At 45.0% G+C, this 13,787-nt stretch overlaps 1 protein-coding gene across 1 annotated transcript; it reads left to right on the top strand.

The window, feature by feature from the left end:
- Positions 1-5,797: 5,797 nt before the first annotated feature.
- On the top strand, positions 5,798-11,833 carry LOC127696529 (DNA-(apurinic or apyrimidinic site) endonuclease 2-like). Its single transcript, XM_052199336.1, has one exon. The coding sequence runs from the start codon at positions 6,136-6,138 to the stop codon at positions 7,687-7,689; it is 1,554 nt and encodes a 517-aa protein (XP_052055296.1). The 5' UTR covers positions 5,798-6,135; the 3' UTR covers positions 7,690-11,833.
- Positions 11,834-13,787: the final 1,954 nt, after the last annotated feature.

The raw sequence follows: 13,787 nt of genomic DNA, 5'->3' as shown, positions 1-13,787 counted from the left end.
TTGTTCAGCTTCCATGTATCTGTAGTTTTCTGTTGTTTTTATTGCTATTGCTATTGAAGACCAGCCTCAGTCTGTGGTGCTCTGATTAGATGCATGGGATTATTTCAATCTTCTTGTATCTGTTGAGACCTATTTTGTGACCGATTACATGGTCAATTTTGGAGAAGGTACCATACGGTGCTGAGAAGGTATATGCTTTTGTTTTAGGATGAAATGTTTTATAGATATGTTAAATCCATTTGGTCTATAACTTCTGTTATTTTCAATGTGTCTTTGATTAAATTGTGTTTCCATGATCTGTTCATTGATGAGAGAGAGGTGTTGAATTCTTCTCCCACTATTATTGTGAGGTACAATGTATGCTTTGAGCTTTAGTAAAGTTTCTTTTATGAATGTGGGTGCCCTTGCATTTGGAGCACAGATGTTCGGAATTGAGAGTTCTTCTTGGTAGACTTATTCCTTTGATGAGTATGAAGTGTCCTTCCCTGTCTTTTTTATGACTTTTGGTTGAAAGTCTATTTTATTGGCTATTAGAATGGCTACTCCAGCTTGTTTCCTGGGACCATTTTCTTGGAAAACTGTTTTCCAGCCTTTTACCCTGAGGTAGTGACTGTCTTTAACACTGAGGTGCGTTTCCTAGATGCAACAAAATGCTGGGTCCTGTTTACCTATTCAGCCTGTTACTCTGTGTCTTTTTATTGGGGAATTGAGTCCATTGATGTTAAGAGATATTAAGGAATAGTGATTGTTTCTTCCTGTTGTTTTTTGATGTTATTTTTATGTTTGTGTGGGTATCTTCTTTTGGGTTTATTGAAAGATTACTTTCTTGCTTTTTCTAGGGTGTAGTTTCCCTCCTTGTGTTGGTGTTTTCCATCTATTATCCCTTGTAGTGCTGGATTTGTGAAAAGATATTGTGTAAATTTGTTTTTGTCATGGAATATTTTGGTTACTCCATCTATGGTAATTGAGAATTTTGCTGGGTATAGTAGCCTGGGCTGGCATTTGTATTCTTTTAGGGTCTGTATGAAATCTGCCCAGGATCTTCTGGCTTTTAGAGTCTCTGGTGAGAAGTCTCGTGTAATTCTGATAGGTCTGTCTTTATATGTTTTCTTGATCTTTTTCCCTTACTGCTTTTAATATTTTCTTTGTTTAGTGGATTTGGTGTTTTGACTATTATGTGATGGGAGGAATTTCTGCTCTGGTCCAATCTATTTGGAGGTCTCTTGTATGTTTATGAGCATTTCTTTCTTGAGATTAGGGAAGTTTTCTTCTATAATTTTGTTGAAGATATTTATTGGTCCTTTAAGTTGGAAAGCTTCACTCTCTTCTCTACCTTTTATCCTTAGGTTTGGTCTTCTCATTGTGTCCTGGATTTGCTGCATTTTTTGGGTTAGGAACTTTTTGCATTTTGTATTTTCCTTGACTATTTCAATGTTTTCTATGGTATCTTCTGCACCTAAGATTCTTCTATCTCTTGTATTCTGTTGGTGAGGCTTGCATCTATGACTCCTGATCTCTTTCCTAGGTTTTTGATCTCCAAGTTGTCTCCCTTTCTGATTTCTTTATTGTTTCTATTTCCATTTTTAGAGCCTGGATGGTTTTGTTCAATTCTTTCGTCTGTTTGGTTGTATTTTCCTGTATTCTTTAAGGGATTTTTGTATTTCCTCTTTAAGGGCTTCTCCCTGTATACCTGTGTTCTACTGTATTTTTTTAAGGGAGTTATTTATGTCCTTCTTAACACCCTCTATCATCATGAGATGTTATTTTGAATCAGTCTTGTTTTTCTGGTGTGTAGGGGTATCCAGGGTTCACTGTGGTGGTAGAACTGGGTTCTGATGATTCCAAGTTGCCTTGGTTTCTGTTGCTTATGTTCTTGCCCTTGCCTCTAGTTGGTTATCTCTGGTGTTAGCTGGTCTTGCTGTCTCTGACTTTGGCTTGTTCCTCCTGCAAGCTTGTGTGTCAAAACTCCTGGGAGATCAGTTCTCTCCTCCGGGAGGAATTTGGGTATGGATAGCTGTGGTACAGGGTCAGCTCTGGGGTGCAGACAGAAACTGGAAGCAGTTCCTGGCTGTTTCTTGGTTCCTGTGTCCTGATGGCTCTTGGTGGGTCCCTCCTGGGCCAGGACTTTGAGCAGAAGTGGTGGTCTTATCTGTGCTCACAGTTGTGTTGGCACTCCTGGGAGACCAGCCCTCTCCCGATGGTATCTCTCCCTGTGGCACAGGATCAGCTCCTGGTACAGATGGAAACTGTAAGGATCCTGTCCCAGGCTGCTCCTTGGTTCTGGTGTCCCTAGGGTTCCAGACGAGTCCCTCAGAGCAGAAACGGTGGTCTTAACTGTGCTCTCAGGCATGTCTACACTCCTGGGAGACCAGCTTTCTCCTAGTGGTATTTGGATAAGGAGCTCTGTCACACAGGATCAGCTCCAGGTACAGATCGAAACCAGAAGCCTGTAGCCTTCTTAAGCATATGCACACATATGAACCTGCTCTGTCTATCTCTATCTCTCCCTCTCTCTCCCCCTCCTCCGTGCCCCTCATGGTGTTAGAGTGTATGATAAAATTTGGTAACCAGTCACAAATCCTTGACAAGTTATCCAGGGCCTGGGATTCTTAGCTGTGAGAAAAGAAACTGTCTCCAAGAAAGAGAGGAAAATCTCATCCAAGGGAAAAAGTCCTAGAATGAGGGTCAGTGAAAGACTGAATGTCTCCCATCCTCAAGGGCAGCACCGGGGTAGCTTTGAGCTCAAAAACTCTCCCCTGGGACTATGCAGATGTTTACTCTAGCAAGTGAGGGAGGGGGCTTACCAGTTCTCTGAAGATTAGGCTATGGGGGCGGTGTGAATGCTCCATTTAGTAGCAGGGCTGTAGAGTTTCTAAATCCCGGGTTTCATCATCAATGATATGTTTATAAAAAGGTAGAGGAGGGGAATGTTCTATGGAGATGTGGTGAGGTGTGGGGGAGGGGGTGCCTCAGAGGGCCCCATGGCACGGCATCTCTTCCCCCTGAGGGACCAGGTACATGATGGTGTAGTATAAAATAGAGTTTATTAAGGGCATGGGGAGGGCAGTAGAGGCAGAGAAAGGCAGAGCGAGAGAAAGAGAGAGCAGAGAAGTAGAGGAATAGAAGCCGGCCAGGAGCACATGGAGAAAGCAGGGATGGGAGTGGGGGGAGAGGGGGAAGGGAAGAGCAAGGGAGCAAGAGAGGAACAAGAGAGCGAGGAGCAAGCAGCCCCTTAGAGTCGGTCAGGCCTGCCTGGCTGTTGCCAGGTAATTGTGGGGTAGAACATACCTGGCTGATACCATATAGCTGTGTGGCAGAGCTTAGAATGCTAGCAGGTGGTACACTGGAGGATTCTCAGTAATAAAGAAGCAGAGATAGGTTTCCCAGTTCCTGTATGGGGGAGTGAGAATTATATATATATATATATATATCTCCATCAACAGAAGGCCCAAGAATCCAGTAGTTGTTCATTCCATGAGGCTGGATAGCTCAGCTTGTCTTCAATATATGCCAGAATCCCAAAGAAGTAGGCTCTCGTGCCAGTGGGGGAAAAATGGACTTGCAAGTAAAGAGAACAAGCTTCCTTCTTCAATGTTCTTTATATAGGCTGCCAATGGACGGAGTAGCCCAGATTAAAGGTGGGTCTTCCCACCTCAAAGATCCAGATTAGAAGTGGGTCTTCTGTGATATCATCATCATCATCATCATCCCCTCACAGATGTGCCCAGCACTTTGGGTTTCAATTAATTCCAGATGTAGTCAAGTTGACTACCAAGAATATCCATCCAGACCCATTCCTCTCTGTCTATAGCCACAGTGGATACACAGTGGGTGTTATGTCTGGTGGGTGACTGCCTGTGCGGTGCTGCGGAGATGCACAGCAGTGGGCTGCAGCAGAGAGACCACACCTGGCCAAACAGTTCCAAGTGGGGTTTTATGGGGTAGAGGAACGGGGATAAAGGTGGCGGTGGAAAGAAAGAGGGGAAAGAAAAAGAGGGAGGCGCTACTCATATGGATGGTGATGTGGTCGCAGGTAAAGGTGCCTAGTGAACTCTGGGTACATGGTGGCTGTTGCCTTGGCAACAGGCCTATAGGTCACACTGTGCCTATGTGATGTCACAGGTGTCGGAGGTCCCAGTACGAACAGTGGGTAGCTCTCACTGGTATCTGGACCACTTATACATCCTTATAGAGAATTTAAGTCTTGGCTTGATAACCCAGTTCTGATGGGGATTCAGATTTGCCCCAGCTTTCAAGTAGCTTCCCCTACAAAATGTCCTCAGAGCCAGATCCTTGCTGGTCCAGCCTGCCGCCTGGAGCTTTTACTCAAGTCTTCCTCCCTTACTATGCTGGCTGGTTGCTAGACCAGGATTTGCTAATGTCCTTGCTCTGTAACATCTTGTGGGGGTGGCTGCTGCGTCAGAAACTACTGGGCTTTCCTATCCCCTTCTAAGATGAAGTGGACAGAGTAGAGATCAACTTGTATGATGTGTCCAAGGTAGAAATCAAATTGTAAGAGGCAGCCAGGGACACTGCTCTGAGGTCAAGTTTTGAGATCCCTGTGGAGATCTCAGAGGAGGTCAATCACAAGGTTTTCACATGAATGCTGAAGAGGGCCCTAAGGGGCCACAGAGGAGGCTTAGAAGTTCTTCCCCGCCCCCATCTCCCTTTATGACACTGGTTCTCATCCTTCCTAATGCTGTGACCTTTTATGACACATCATGTTGCCGTGACCCCCAACCACAAAATTATTTCATTGCTACATTATAACTGTAACTTTGCTACTGTTATGGATTATACTGCAAATATCTAGTATGTGGAGTATCTGACATGCGACCCCCATAAAGATCAAACCCCACAGGTTGAGAACTGCTGTCTTATCACCGTAGCACACTGTCCCGAACCTTTTCTCCCTGTAGTTGTGACTTTGAGCATCTGTACCATTGACCCTGCTGCGGTTTCCAGCCCTGAGCACCTGATGACCTACGAGTGCAATAGGCGGTCCGTACTCCATGTCATGTGACTGCTGTGTTGCTGCTTGGTCATGGACTTTCCGTGCCTGCTCTCCACAGTCCGCTCTGCTTGACAAGCTTCTCCCATCCCCCCACACTGTCTTCCACCATAGCTGCTCAAACGGTGTAGAAATAACCTCAGACCTAATGTCCTCTTCTAATTTCCTTGGGCTCACCCATTTCCTATTGTGATAACTTTTGACTTTATGATGTTTGAAGCACGGTTTCAAAGAGTTCTGAAATGGTAGGCAGAATGCTTGAAAGTGTGTGTGTGTGTGTGTGTGTGTGTGTGTGTGTCTGGCAATGTACAGTAATTACATCAATTATATTTAGCTGACAAGCAAAACTAACAAACATTTGAGGAAAATACATATTTTCCCTTCAGTTTTGTCTGTTACTCTCTGTGTGGGTCTTCCATTGCCTGGAAACAGCCCAACTCAAGTCTGCACGTTCTCAGATACAAAAGACAGCACCAGTAACACAGACTTCCTCCTCAGTGGCTTGTTTCTTCCTAAAAACAAATCCTGCTGTTTATAACTTGTGTGTAGGGCCGGAGAGATGACTCAGCCATTAAAGCCCAGGATTCACAACCAAAGATCTAACTTGTGTGTCTTGGGAAGACTCTGCTTGGCTGACTGTTAAATGTCAGGAAAAACATCAGTTTGCTTTTGAGTAATACAGTCTTTGGAAATCCAGGTTGTAACTAATCTGATGCATGGAGACTTTTGAATAGAGGAGAAAGGTGATGTGGCCATCCTGTGTGTGGCCAGAAGAAAAGGGCCATAAATGCCCCCTCTCATCATTTACTCTTCCCCAGATTTTGGACAGAGTCTTCCTCTGTACCCTAGGTAGGTCTTGAACTCATCTCAACCCCCTGCCTCAGCCTCCTGAGTAATTGGTTACAAGCATGTACAATCCAGCTTTCCTTCCTCTTTGGGGTCTGAACCACCCTCCCAGTTTCCACCGTTTGTCTCCCTCCAAAGAGAACTGAACTTGAAGGCCCTGTGAGGGGTCCAGTGCTTGCGTCATGAAACAACTGAACCAATGCACGAGGAAGATGGGGCTTTGTTAACTTCCGGCACTGTGCCTACACATCCTTCATGAAGCAGTACAGTTTATCACAATGTTGCGCGTGGTAAGCTGGAACATCAATGGAATCCGGAGACCCCTGCAAGGTCTGGGACACAAGGTACCCAGCAACTGTCCCACAGCCTTGAGACACATTTTAAAGGAGCTGGATGCCGATGTCGTCTGTCTCCAGGAGATCAAAGTGAGCAGAGATACGCTGCCGGAGCCGCTGGCTGTTGTTGAGGGCTATAACTCCTATTTCAGCTTCAGCCGCAGCCGGAGTGGCTATTCTGGTGTAGCTACTTTCTGTAAGGACACTGCTACACCAGTGGCCGCTGAAGAAGGCCTGAGTGGTCAGTTTGCCACTCTGAACGGGCATGTCGGTTGCTATGGAAACATGAACGAGTTCACCCAAGAGCAGCTCCGGGCTCTGGATAGTGAGGGCCGGGCCGTCCTTACACAGCACAAGATCTATACACAGGAAGGGAAGGAGAAGCTTTTGACCCTAATCAATGTCTACTGCCCACATGCTGATCCTGGGAACCCCGAGCGGCTGACCTTTAAGATGCATTTCTATCGCCTCCTGCAGATCCGAGCCGAAGCTCTCCTGGCAGCTGGCAGTCACGTGATAATCCTGGGGGACATGAATACAGCCCACCGTCCCATTGACCACTGTGATGCTGGCAATCTGGAATGCTTTGAGGAAGACCTGGGACGTAAGTGGATGGATAGCTTGCTTAATAACCCGGAATACCAAGCTGGGTCCCATATAGGGCCTTTCATGGATAGCTACCGCTATTTCTATCCAAAACAAGAAAGGGCCTTCACCTGCTGGTCAGCGATCCATGGTGCTCGGAGTCTCAATTATGGTACCCGACTTGACTACGTCCTAGGAGATAGGACTCTAATTACAGACACTTTCCAAGATGCCTTCCTGCTCCCTGAGGTAATGGGCTCTGACCACTGCCCTGTGGGAGCTGTCTTGAATGTGTCCTGTGTGCCAGCGAAACAGTGCCCAGCTCTGTGCACCCGTTTCCTCCCTGAGTTTTCAGGTACCCAGCTCAAGATTCTTGGCTTCCTAGTCCCTTGTGAACAAGAACCTATGTGGGAGCAGTCAGTCCCGCAGCCCAGCAAACAGGTCCAGCCACAGAAACAAAGAAAGGCACAAGCACACGGGCACTTATGCAGGCCTCAAAAATATCAAGGTTGTTCCAGACGACACCAGAAAACCCTGCTGGGTTATTTTCAGCCTTCTGTTAGCCTTTCCCAGACTTCTGGTGTGGAACTACCTAAGCTCCCTCTGGTGGGCACTGTTGTAACTCCAACGCCTCTGGAAAGAGATATGATAGCCACAGGGACGGATAAGCAGGACCAGGTTTCTGAGGTCAGAATTGAGAAGGAGGCCCGGGCCTCGTTCTGGAAGTCTGTGCTGAGCGGGCCCTCACCCATGCCTCTCTGCAGAGGACACAGGGAGCCATGTGTGATGCGGGTTGTGAAAAAATCAGGACCCAACCTGGGCCGCCATTTCTACATATGTGCCAAGCCACAAGGTCCTCCAAATGACCCCTCATCAAGCTGCAACTTCTTCCTGTGGAGCAAACCCAGGTGAACCAGCTGAGGCCTGGTGATGTCTAGTCTGGTCACCCCTACCCAGGGTCTGACGCCAGATCTCCACCTCCTAAGATGCCTTCTCCCTTCTTCCTTTCTTCTTAGCTTCCTCTTCCCTTTCCCTGCCCTAGCTTCTCCTGAGACAGTCTTCTCACACTTCTCCCTCTTTGTCCACACAGGGACAAGCTGCTCAGGAAGTTGTCATTTTAAAGCCCCGATGCTGGAATGGGCAATGTATTTGTTCGTAAGCAAAGTCTGTGTCTTTGTTTCAGTGTTTAAAAAACAAGAATTCTTGGGCTTGAGAATCACACGATGACATATCTCTTCTCTGTGAAGAAAATTCACCTGTACTCCTCTTAGGATGTGATACAGTGACACAGCAAAATTCGTGGTTCTTGCTAAGTGACACAAATGTGACACAACACTTAGAGGCTTGATGCAAAGAGAAGACCTACAGAGCAGAAGCCTCTCAATTGCCGCACCTGGCGCTCCACACGACAGCGCCGCCATCAGCCACCTCCACTGTATAACAGAATGCAACTTTGGGTGCATATACATTTTTTAAGTGCTATTTGGATTTTATGGATTCTCTAGGAGGGCAAGAAACAGGTTTGGGAGTCACCCAGGCAAAAATAGCATCGCCAGGAACTCCACTGATGGTAAGGTAAAAGAGTCTTTGATTAACTTCTAGATAGCAGGCTATCCTTCCATGCTAGACCAGTCATGGCTATTTTTTTGGAATAGAATTTATAGAAGTGGATGGCAGGTGCTGGGAGGATCCTGATGTTGGCTTGCTATATCATTCTCAAATTCATTGCACATATCTGCCTGATGTGAGGCTCTGACATAAAAACTGCTTAGAGCAGGTTCTGGTTCCTTCTTTTTTAAAATGGGAGTAATTTGTACTGTCATGGCCAGCTTAAACTGTCAACTGACACCACCTATAGCATGTGCTATATGCATACACATAACGTTCAGTCATATGACAGAGAGGACAGCCTTAGTTGAAAGTTTCCTAGATTGAATTGGCCTATCTGTGGGGACTGTCTTGATTGATAATTGACGTAGGAGTCCATACCCACTATGGGCAGCACCATTCCCTAGCCAGGTGGTCCTAAACTGCATAAAAAGCTAGCTTATCATAAGCCTGTCTATGAGCTAGCAAGCAGTGTCCTCTGTGTTGCCTGCCACACTTTTTTGCCTATGAAGTGAGTTCCTTGGTTGAAGGTAATGCTGTATGGAATAGCAAGCAAACTGACCTTCAGGTTTCTGCCTTCAGCTCCTGCCTGGACTTCCCTCAGTGATGGACTGTAACCTGAAGTTATAAACTAATATATACATCTCTTTCCCCTAGGTTGTCTTAGCTCAGAGAATTTTATCACAGCAACAAAACAGAAACTAGAACACTGCTTGTTGCATAGCTTTGAGCATTTTGTAAGAAGAAAGAAAATGTAAAATTCTTATAAAACTGCTCAACAGCTGCAACAACTCTACCAATGCCGGCTTTTTAGAAGGCTGTTGTGTTTGTTCTGACAAGCTTGAATTAGAAGCTGAAACCTTGGGATCCTGAAGGGTGAGGTGGCAGTAAAAAAGAGTGAGTGACTGGTTCTCTTACCTACCAGAAGGACCTATAACCTTTCGCTAGCTTTGAATCAATTTAAGTGACTAATACTTCCCCACCCAAAGTAAAAATACCCAGCTACCACCTGAGAACAGAGTTGGCTCCATCTCAAGTGAGATCCCCTCCAAATCCTCTCATTAAGACAAAGATGGAACTCTTCAGACTCATGCCTGTGACTTTGAGATCTGTTATTTTCATTCTTTGAGCCAATACATTTAGTAGCCTGCCTTGGTATTGCCAACCCAGTCCCTCCCTGCTCTCCAGAGTGTGGCTGACCACACTGCCATTAAAGGTCAGTTCAGCAGCTCACCTTGATAGAATGAGAAATATCCTCCCTTCTTTTTTTTTTTTTTTTTTTTTTTTTGTTGTTGTTGTTGTTGTTGTTGAACATCAAGAAGTATAACTGAGATCGGTGGTGACAACCAAGGGAAGCAGGTGGTCCTCCCCTGACTCTCCTGCCACATTTTCTTCTTCCTTGATTGATCATCTCACTTCCCTAACATTTACTCCCATTGCCATCCCTCAGCACACCTCACTCTCTTGTCTATAAAACTCACTGGTCAAATCAGGCCAGGTTTGGATTCCATTCCCCCTGTGTTATGTGACCGTGGCCAACGTACTTAGCTTCTCTGGCCTTTGGCTTCCTTAAGCAGAACATGATGTACATTGCTGGCCATAAGAACTGGAAAAGGGCTGCTTTGATTGTCATTACGTTCAAGAGCATCTTCTGTCTTGCAGTGTGGAAAATAAGGGTGAGAGGGAGAAGAGAGACAGTAGGGGGCAGCAGAGAACACTGTGGAGGGTTGCTTCAGTGATATCTTAATATTTCTTAAGAGAGTTGTTTTTTATTTTATTGTTTTTTGTTTGTTTGTTTGGTTTTTTTTCTCACAAGCAAACAGCAATCCTCTTAAGCAACAACAAGTCAAACTCAGGAAGGAAGTGGAAGCAAGGGCTCCCGGTCATCCATTAGCTACACAGTTCAAGCCTAACCTATACTACATGAGATTCCTTCCCAAGACAGAACAAAATGAAAGCCTTCCCAAACCAAGCAATTAATCCAAGTGGTTTTCACTGGACTCAGTGGTGCAAATGGTGACCTCGGGATGGCAGTGCCTTGATTTCTAAACTGAAAATAGATACAGTGCTCAGAAGCCTCACACAAACTCTACTCTAGATAACTATGGAAATGTAATATTTAGCAATGTTCCTACTGGTGTCAGTAGAATTTCAAATGTCCCCTTGGTGTCAGTGTGGGTCCCCAAACTCTTATTCAACTGCACTCTTGTTTCAGGCTTCGTGTTCTGCTTTCCCTGCATTACCAACAACCTGACCATGGTTCAGGTTCTTTAAACATCAAAACCAGGGCTATATTCTACAACGAATAAGTCCGTAATTTCTCAGTCTATACGGTGTGATTTTAACTAAAAGTTCTGGATTATACCCAGCTTGCAGGGATGACCAAGTATATAGTATACAGCTTGCAGTATACAAACTGGCCAAAGGAAAGTCAAGTTGGGCTGGGTATGGATTTAGTCCCAGTACTTGAGAGGCAGAAGCAGAAGGATCTCTCTGAGTTTGAAGCTGGCCTGGTCAACATGGCAAATCTTGGGCCCATCAGAGCTACATGACATCTCAACAAAAGAAAAGAACATTGATTTGTTGTTTTGCCAGTATAATGGTATTATGTACAACTAAGATACTATTTCCCATTTAAAAAATCACAAAATCAAACCCATACATTACATGGATGTCCCCACTAAAGTGATCATTATAGATTTCTTTAGTCTGAAGAAAATTCTCAGTCATGAGAAGGGTATGCCATTACTTTACTATAATCCAGCCAATGAGCAAAGAAGTCAAGTGCCCTGGGGTATGCAGAGGGATACTTGTGATTATTCATATCCATTCGCAGACTATCAGTGACCAATTCATTTGCCCTCTTCCTCTGGTTCATGAGGAATAGGCACCTTTCCTGAGACTTCAGTGCAGTGACCAGTCATGCAAAATAAGTTCAGGTCCTTAATCTGTTTGGTGTTCTTGTGATGCTGGAAGGTCCTGATATTTAAAGGTCAAGTCTACCATGTCTAGACAGCTCCCCTGGGATTGTCACCAAACGGATGATTCCCTTTCCCAACAAGGCTTCTACTTCTCTATGTTACCTGGGGAGCCCGACCCCAACCCTCTACCTAAGGAATGTCATGTAATCCTTGGAGAAATTACAGGTCCCGTTTCTTGGAATACCTTTTCAAGCAAATGAGGTATCCCCAGAACCTTAAGCTGCAGCCAGTGAAACTTCTAGGAAGAACCCCTTCCCACTATCCAAGGTTTAAATAGTCCTTGTTCACCCCGAATAAAGAACACAAACTGTTTCACTGAATATTGTCCAAGAGAGCTGTTTCATTGAATGCCCTCTGCAAGAGCTATAACGCTGAAGTCTTTGGAGAAGATCCCCCTCTCCACTTCCTTCTCCCCAGCATTCACTGCAGAGATGGTATCTTGCTGACTCACCCATTCCAAATGTCAAAGACTGGTCCTTTCCTGCCTGGTGAGTGAAGTTCCTGAATACTCAAAAAAAAAAAAAAAAAAAAAAAAAAAAAAAAAAAAAAGGAACCACATTGTGACTTGGGGCTTCAGGCTGTTGTTAGGGGACAGGTTGAGAAGAAAAGCACATTTTTAACTATCTTGAAATTCTCACGTTTCAGCTCAGGCACTAAGATCAACAATTAGTAAATGGGACCTCATAAAACTGATTAGCTTCTGTTAGGTAAAGGACATCCTTCAATATGACAAAATGTCAGCCTAATGAATAAGAAAAGTTTTTCACCAACCCTACATCCAACAGAGGGCTAATATCTAAAATATATAAAGAAGGTACAGAACTAGATAAAGAATTCTCAGTAGAGGACTCTAGTGGTGAAGTACTTAAAGAAATGCTCAAGGTCCTTAGTCATCAAGGAAATGCAAATCAAAATGACTCAGATTCCATCTTACACCCGTCAGAATGGCTAGGATCAAAAACTCAAGCGAGAGCACATACTACAGAGGGTGTAGAAGAAGGCAAACACTCCTCCATTGTAGTGGGAGTGAAAACGTGTAAAACCACCTTAGAAATCAATCAGATCCTGCTATACCACTCCTGGACATACACCCAAAAGATGCTCCACCATTCCACAAGGACATTTGTTCAACTATGTTCACAGGAACTTTATTTGTAATAGCGAAAAACTGGAAACAGCTCATGTCTCTCAACTAAAGAATATATAAAGAATATGCAGTTCATTTACACAATGTAATACTACTCAGCTATTAAAAACAGGGACACAACAAAATGGATGGAACTAGGAAATACCATCATGAGTGAGGTAACCCAGAAAGACAAGCATGGTATGTACTCACTTTTAAGTGGCTATTAGCCATAAAGTTTACCACACTACAATCCACAGACCCAAAGAAGTTAAGTAACAAGGAGGGCCCAAGGGACAGTATCTTGCTGACGCACCCATTCCAGACGTTAAAGATCGATTCTTCCCTGCCTGGTGTGTGAATGGGAGGATGCTTGAATTTCACTCAGAAGGGGAAATAAAACAAACATCGGAAGTGAATGGAGGGAAAGAACTGAATGGAAGAGGGGTGGGGGGAATGTAGGTGGAGATCAGGCATAGGGAGAGCGGGGTGTGGTGGTGGAGGTGAGAGGGCTGGGAGAGAGAAGGGAAATCCGGGGAGGGAGCATCTCTGAGACAAGTCAGAGACCAGTGACTGGGGAGGCTCATGGGAAGATATAGGGGTGACCCTAACTGAGACTTCTAGTATTGCAGAATATAGAACCTAAAGTGGCAGGACCCCCCCAGTGGAAGAAGCAGGATACCAACCCACCTGTAAAACCTTTGACATAAATTTTGCTCTGCCTACAATATATGCAGGGATAAAGATGGAGCAGAGTGAGAGAATGGCCAATCAGTGACTGGCCGGACTTGAGATATACCCTAAGAACTAACCTCTGACACTAGTAATGATACTCTGCTATGATTACAGACATGAACCTAGAAAAACTGTCTACTGAGAGGCTTCATCCAGTAGTTAATGGAAACAGATACAGAGACCCACAGACAAACATTAGGTGGAGCTTGGGGAGTCTTGGAAGAGTCATGGGAAGGACTGAGGGAGCTAGATCAAGGATACCATAAGAAGACCTGTGAGGCCTTCTAACCTGGGTCCATGGGGGCTCACAGAGACTGGCCAGAGAGCATGCAGAGCATGGGTCTAGTCCTTCCCGCCCCCGCCTCCACACACACACACATATGTAGCAGATTTTCAGCTTGGTCTTCATGTGGGTCCACTAATGACTGGAATAGGGTCTGTTTTTGACTCAGACTCTGTTGCCTGCCCTTAGATCTCCTTCCTCTAGCTAGGCTGCCTTGTCTGACCTCAGTGGGAAAGAATGTGCTTAGTTCTGATGTGACTTGATACACCAGGGAGGG

The sequence above is a fragment of the Apodemus sylvaticus genome, chromosome 11 (genome assembly GCF_947179515.1).
Source record: "Apodemus sylvaticus chromosome 11, mApoSyl1.1, whole genome shotgun sequence".
In the NCBI taxonomy this organism is placed as follows: domain Eukaryota; kingdom Metazoa; phylum Chordata; class Mammalia; order Rodentia; family Muridae; genus Apodemus; species Apodemus sylvaticus.
Note: the sequence above shows the minus strand (reverse complement) of the source record. Positions and strands in the feature narration are given on the sequence as shown.

What these genes read in the sequence shown, in the direction of transcription:
- LOC127696529 (XM_052199336.1), top strand. Translation starts at nt 6,136, where the DNA reads ATGTTGCGCGTGGTAAGCTGGAACATCAATGGAATCCGGAGACCCCTG.